Here is a 6,492-nt window from a genome sequence, read left to right as displayed (position 1 = left end):
CGTAGGGCTCTGAGATCATAGGACCCACAATTCCAACACCCAGTGCACTTTTGCTTAGCTATGATGTGGAACACAGAACATTCAGTTTTTTCCCCCCAGGGCTGAGTGGTGACTTTAGGTCATCCCAGTGAGGTCCTGTGCCTCCTGGTGTGTGTTACACCAGGAAAGCTCAGGGAGAGATTCCAGCACTGTCTTCCTATACAGAGGGAAAGTCAGTGGCTACCTGTCTGACCTCACCAGTGAGGGTCGTGGTCACTGACCCTGACAAACCTTCCCAGCAGCTTCCATCAGTCAGTCACCCCAACACCAGCATCAGGATCAGTTGCTCTGTGTTACCTAACTGTAGGAGAGGGTACAGCCATCATGATCCTGTAAGGCAAATCTAGCCAGCCCTAGTGACCCATTCAGACCTGAGGCAGCAGAAAGAGACAAGGAGCAAAAGGGGACCTCGTCTCTGGATTCTGTAGCCAGAGGGAAGCATTACTTTCACACCTATACCAGTCGGCAGAAGTGTCCCCATGGGCATTCTCTCTCTACCTTCTCTTTTCTCCCCTCCTCCTCTCTGTACCCTCCCTCTCATCCTTTCTCCCTCTCTCCCTGTCTCCCTCTGTTGCATAACAGTAACAACCCGTAGCAGGGAAATAACAACAACAATAGTAGCTTCAAAAATCTTCCTGAAACTGAACAGAATCACACTGCCCCTCCCTGCCAGAAGCAGCAGAGTCAAGTCTCAAAGACTCAGACAAAAGAATCCAGTAGAAGCTGACCAACCAAACTGCCTGGAAGAGCTTTAGACAAGAGGAGGCACCTAGAAAGGGCACTCTCCAACCTGTTAGCTGACTGTAGGCTGGGCAATGTGCTTCAAGGTCCCAGCTTTTGTGAACTGTTTGTCACCAAGGTTGTGGTGGGCTTTGGTGATACAGCCAACTGGATCATTTCTGGTCCTGTGAGTGACCCCACACTGGTGCTCTTGTATGTCAACCCAGTAAAGTTCACTGGTTCACCAAGTTGGGCTTCTGTGCTGTGCATACTTTGATCTGTTGTGGGTTCCCAGTCTATGCTGGGTACTTGAGTTGTCTCATCTCCCCATAAAAGTTTTGTCATACCATACTTCCCAACCATCCACTAAAAGTGGACCAAGGGCTAGATTGGGGGGAAGAGAGGGAGACCCTCCTCCCAGGGATGGGAGAGAATGAAAAGCATGGGATACCTGCTGCAGCTTTTATCTTGAGGTAGCAAACACTTGCCTGGGAATGATTCAGTAATCTCCAGTGAGTCCCATCTGTTCCCCAGTATATGTTCCTGGCCTCTAATCTCCACATCGGGGGTAGAATGTCGTAATTCAAGGGGTTGAAGGGAATAACCTGCTGGGGGATTAACTTCCACAAGTGCACAGTTACATGGGTTCTAGTCTGAAGGGAACAGAGAGAGCAGTACATTAGGAGCAGGGTTCCATCAGCCATGCCTGGGACTGGCTTGTTTGCTGCACCTAGGCCTTTTTCTCAGGGCCTGGGGTGTCTGCTGCTCTTCTGCCTCTCTAGCACTCTCTTCCACCACCCCTGCTCATCCCCAGGGTATCTCCCACAAAGTAGCCACTGTCTCCAGGCTGTCAGTGCCTTTCACAGGCTCTAAATGGCCCCTTGGGACTCTGTCTTGGTCATTTGTAGAGTTTTCAAACTTCTCTTCTGAAAAATAAGACAGAGATTGGGGGGATGTCTCGGTAGATAAGAGCACCTGCTGCACAGGCAGGAGGCCCTAAGATTGAATCACCAGTACCCAAGTAAAAAGCTACAGTTAGATTTGTACCAGTGCTTTGGGGAGCTGAGGCAGGAGGACCCCTGGGGTTGGCTGGCTGCCACTGTAACTGCAGATTTAGGGGAGGATGTTTTATCAAGGGAATAAGAAAGTCACAAGGCAGCTCATCAGAACATTACACAGACACACACACACATGCAAATGCACACACTTGTATACACACACACACATGCACACATGAACAGGTATGTACACAAACACACAGAACACACACACACACAGAGACACCAGGGGCAATGGCTTTACTAAAAGAAATCCATTGATCTGTTGATGGCGAACTTCATGCACCATTTATAGATGAATAAACCTGAACTAACACAGAAAGCCACAAAGTAAAAGAGTTCCTAAAAACCATAACCAAGTGCCAAGCATGACCACAAACCACAAAGTGTGTCACAGACTTCCTACCAGTGTCCTCCTGTCTTCCTGATCCATGCCTCTGTTTTGTTGAGCTAAAGACACACACTTTGATAGGTCACTGTGGTAAGTCATTTTCCTGGCTGCCATCCTAAGGCCTCAAAGTTTGTCCTTTCTGCTAGTGTTGTGATGTCAGGGTGGACAGAAGGGGGATAGCAAAGAAGGGGCAAGGGCCCAAGTAGGCTTGCTACCTGCTTTTGTAGTACATAAAGTTTCATTCAAAACCACTGTTGTCTGCGGATGCTTTTGCACTAAGGTGGCACGGGGGGGGGGGGGGGCGGGGGGGGGGAGGAGGCGTTCCTAGGTCCTCAGTTCCTGCAGAAAGATAAGTTTCTCTAGGAGGTCTGTGATTGAAAAAGCCCAGTGAGAAGGTGCTGTCAACCAGGCAAGCACCAGTCTGTGTGAACTCTTACATACACAGTGTGCTTGTGGGTGTATGTGTATGTATGTATGTGTGTATGTATGTGTATGAGTGTGTATGTGTGCACGTTTGTGTACATGTGTGTGTGGTGGGGGAGGGTATATGTATGTATATGTGCATGAGTGTTTATGGGTGTGTATGTGTGCATGTGTGTGTGCTTGTGTGTGTATGGGTGTGTGTGCACTTGTGTACAGTATATATATATGTGTACAGGGTTTCTCTGTATAGCCCTGGCTGTCCTGGAACTCACTTTGTAGACCAGGCTGGCCTCGAACTCAGAAATCTGCCTGCCTCTGCCTCCCGAGTGCTGGGATTAAAGGCGTGTGCCACCACGCCCAGCTCAAACCTGACTTTATATTCAGGGATCCTAACTCAGGTTCACAGGGTTATGTTTGCTTTAGAGATCTATCTATCTATCTACGTGCTTATTTGAGACAGGATCTCTCTGGGTAGCCCTGCCTGGACTGGAACTGGCTTTATAGGCCAATCTGCCCTTGAATTTAGATGTCCCTGTTTCTGCTGGGTGTGAGAGAAGGGGGCATAGAGAGAGAGAGAGAGGGAGAAGGAGAAGGAGAGGCAGAGGAAGAGAAAGAGAGGGGGGAGAGGGAAAGAGAGAGGGGGAGGGGGAGAGAGAGGGGGAGGGGAAGAGGGAGGGGGAGGAAGAGAGAGGGGGAGGGGGAGGGGGAGAGGGAGGGAGAGGGAGAGGGGGGAGGGAGAGGGAGAGAGAGAGAGTAACAGTGCAACCTATTTCTTAGTATACTAACCAAGAGTGGGAAAGGGAAGAAAAGAAAAGCAGGAAGAAGAAAAAGAGTTGCTCAATGCTGGGCCTAGTGCTGCAACCTGGAATCCCAGACTACTCAGGAGGCTGAGGCAGGAGAATCACAAGTTCCAGACCCGCCTGCAGTGCAGCTGAAGACCAACATGGGCCATTTAGTGAGACCCTGTTGTAACGTAAAAAGTAGGAGGAGGGCTGGAATGTGCCTCAGTTGTAGAACATTTTGCTAGCATGTTGCAAAGTCCTTGGTACTATGATCTATAGGTTGACAAGACAGAGAGACAGAGGGGGAATTGCCTTAATTAGGGAAATAATTCAGGGCCACCTGTGCCTCAATTTCCCCAATCTTTCTATTCCTATGGAACCTTTCCCTGGCCACTGTGGTGATTTCAGGGTGCACAGAGGTGGTAAGGGGGGTCCTGAGATGGCCCCCATCCCATCCCAGAGTCTTTCCTTCCACTCACCTGCTCCAAACCTATGGCAACCATAGGGTCTTGGAACTCCCCCTCCCTACCACCATTGTGCTTTCTGTCTCTGTGAAGGCACTCCACAGGGCACCTCTGGTGGATGTATCCCTTAGAGACAGCTCTGCCTGGGTCCTCAGGTTCCTCCTTTTACAGATGCCATCAGACCCTTCCCTGCCCCCTCCCCTTTACACTCAGTTGTACAAGGAGCTCATTTGGTTGCTGCACCTGCCCCTCTATGCACACGTGGGGCCAATCGCTGCTTCACCACAAGCCCAGCCCAGAAGCAGAATGGCTGGGAGACATGTGCTTCTATTTGAATTTAATTGACTACACATTATTTCCTTTGCAGCTCTTTCATTTATACCTTAACAGAATTCTTTTCTGTATCTCCCTTCCTTTCATTCTTTTCTTCCTTCCTTCCATTTCTTCCTTTTCTTTCTTTCTTTCTTTCTTTCTTTCTTTCTTTCTTTCTTTCTTTCTTTCTTTCTTTCTTTCTTTCTTTCTTTTTCTTGCTTGCTTGCTTGCTTGCTTGCTTTTCCTTCCTTCCTTCCTTCCTTCCTTCCTTCCTTCCTTCCTTCCTTCCTTCTTCCCTCCCTCCCTCCCTCCCTCCCTCCCTTCCTTCCTTTCTACTGAAAATATTTGGTCGAAACTATTCCACACTTTATTTGGTATGGGATTAAAAAAACTCTTACGGAGCTGGCAAGATGGCTCAGGTGGTAAGAGTACTGACTGCTCCTCTGAAGGTACTGAGTTCAAATCCCAACAATCACATGGTGCCTCACATGGTGCCTCCTGCAATGAGATCTGACGTCCTATTCTGTTGCATCTGAAGACAGCTACAGTGTACCTATTTACAATCATAAATAGATTAGAGCAAGCAGGGCAGATGAGAGCAGGCAGAGGTCCTAAAATCCAATTCCCAACAACTACATGACAGCTCACAACCATGTATACAGCTACAGTGTACTCATATACTAAAATAAATAAATAAATATTGAAGTTTTTTTAAAAAGAAAACATTTATCAACTTGAGTATTTTTCTCATGAATGGACAGGTGAATTACCATCTTGTTGGGTCTCAAACCCAAAAAAATGGCTGATGTATCCTTAAAATATCAAAGTTTTCTCCAGATGAATATAAAACAAGGAATGGAAAAGGATGACAGAACTGCTACCTGGTAGGGAGGAGAGGGGGAGGAGAAGGGATAAGTGACTGGAGGGGAAAGAAAACGGGGAGGAGAAAGAGGAGTTTTATAGTAAATAAAAGGGAGAATATAGGCAAAAACAGACATTTGGGAGAGTCCAGAGTGAACATGACCTTGATCTGGGCCTTGTAAGTCAAGGAGGGAGGGGAGGGGTACCAAGAGAGTCCCATTGCCAAAATGGCTGAGGTATTCAGGGAATCAGGGGAGCTGCAGGGAAGGGCTGCTGGGCTGGAGAAGGTTAGGACAGGGGGTGGGGGGTGCAGGAAAACCCTGGCAGCTAAAAAGACCTAAGGCCCCCAAGTCCTCCCCACCCCCCAGGGCAGGGGGGGTGGTCCATAGTCTTTTCCAGCTCCTGGGGAGCAGTTTTGATACCCAGAGCCTTCCATTAGAGAGTGTTTTAGCCCCCAAGGTCCTGCTGTGGACTAAAGTCATGGTCCAGAGCAGGTTTCCAGCAGCGTGGGTCTCTATGTCACCTGCAGATCACATAACCCATTTAGGACTTCCCCCAAGTCCCCTAGTCAGCTCCTAGTGTAAGGATCCCTTCTCTGTCAAACACTTCTTCAGGCCACTCAAGTCTGGGAGCAACAGCAGCAGATGAATTATGATTTGCAGCAAATTCGGAAACTAGTGCTTGCACTCACATTTGCTCCTTCTAGGTCATCTGCCTTGCACCAGAGTTGTGCTTTTTCTTTTTTCTGACCTGTAGAACTCCTACTCATCCCACAAAGCCCAGCTTAACAAAGTTTTCTCAGCATGTTCTCTCTGACTATCTGTAACAGAGTCCTCACTGCTAGGACTCTGCATCTGTGTATTAGTTGGGCCTGTGAGGCCTCCAAGGGAGCTCCAGGGCATGGGCCTAGGAATAGACAAGGTTCTATTCAGAGATCTGTATCAGCCTTTTTCTGACATAGTAATAAAAATACATACCTACACACACACACAAACACACAAGCACACCCTAGCTCACAAGGGTAAGAGTTGGGGGATAGCCTGTCTGGAACCCTGAAACTCACCCTGGTGCCATGTGATGAATGAGAAGTTTCCATGTTTGCAGCTACCCACAATCTATGATGTTCATCCTCATAGATGCCCCGGGTAATGGAGGCCAGGTGGACTGGGAGTGGCCCCAGGGGATCAAAAGCTGCAACAGCCATAGTAATGAGGCCTTCCAGTTGCCTGCCTTCTTAAATGTGATCAGAGAGGGGCAGGACAGAGAACTCATCACAGGTAGAGCAAGGGTCAGGGCAGAATAAGAAACCTAGCTCTGGCACCTGGGTCAGAAGCTCAACTCACCAGGTGCCCTGAGTGTCTCAGGCTCACCCGCTGCAGAGCTTTCTCTTTCTACCTTGCCCAGAGTTTAGGGAATTGTTCTGGACACCACCTCTCCAACAT

General features: G+C 48.6%; 1 protein-coding gene across 1 annotated transcript; it reads right to left on the bottom strand.

Moving 5' to 3' along the window:
- Window positions 1–295: 295 nt before the first annotated feature.
- On the bottom strand, window positions 296–6,254 carry LOC115032758 (protein TCL1B1). The gene is made up of 3 exons (XM_029484299.2): window positions 6,114–6,254; window positions 1,248–1,412; window positions 296–340 (listed from the first exon to the last, which is right to left on the bottom strand). The coding sequence occupies exons 1-3, from the start codon at window positions 6,252–6,254 to the stop codon at window positions 296–298; spliced, it is 351 nt and encodes a 116-aa protein (XP_029340159.1).
- Between the last annotated feature and the right edge of the window lie 238 nt (window positions 6,255–6,492).

This window comes from Mus caroli, unplaced genomic scaffold (assembly GCF_978045245.1).
Source record: "Mus caroli unplaced genomic scaffold, Mus_caroli_1 scaffold_14, whole genome shotgun sequence".
NCBI classification, from domain to species: Eukaryota; Metazoa; Chordata; class Mammalia; order Rodentia; family Muridae; genus Mus; species Mus caroli.
This window is presented reverse-complemented; position numbering and strand designations above follow the sequence as displayed.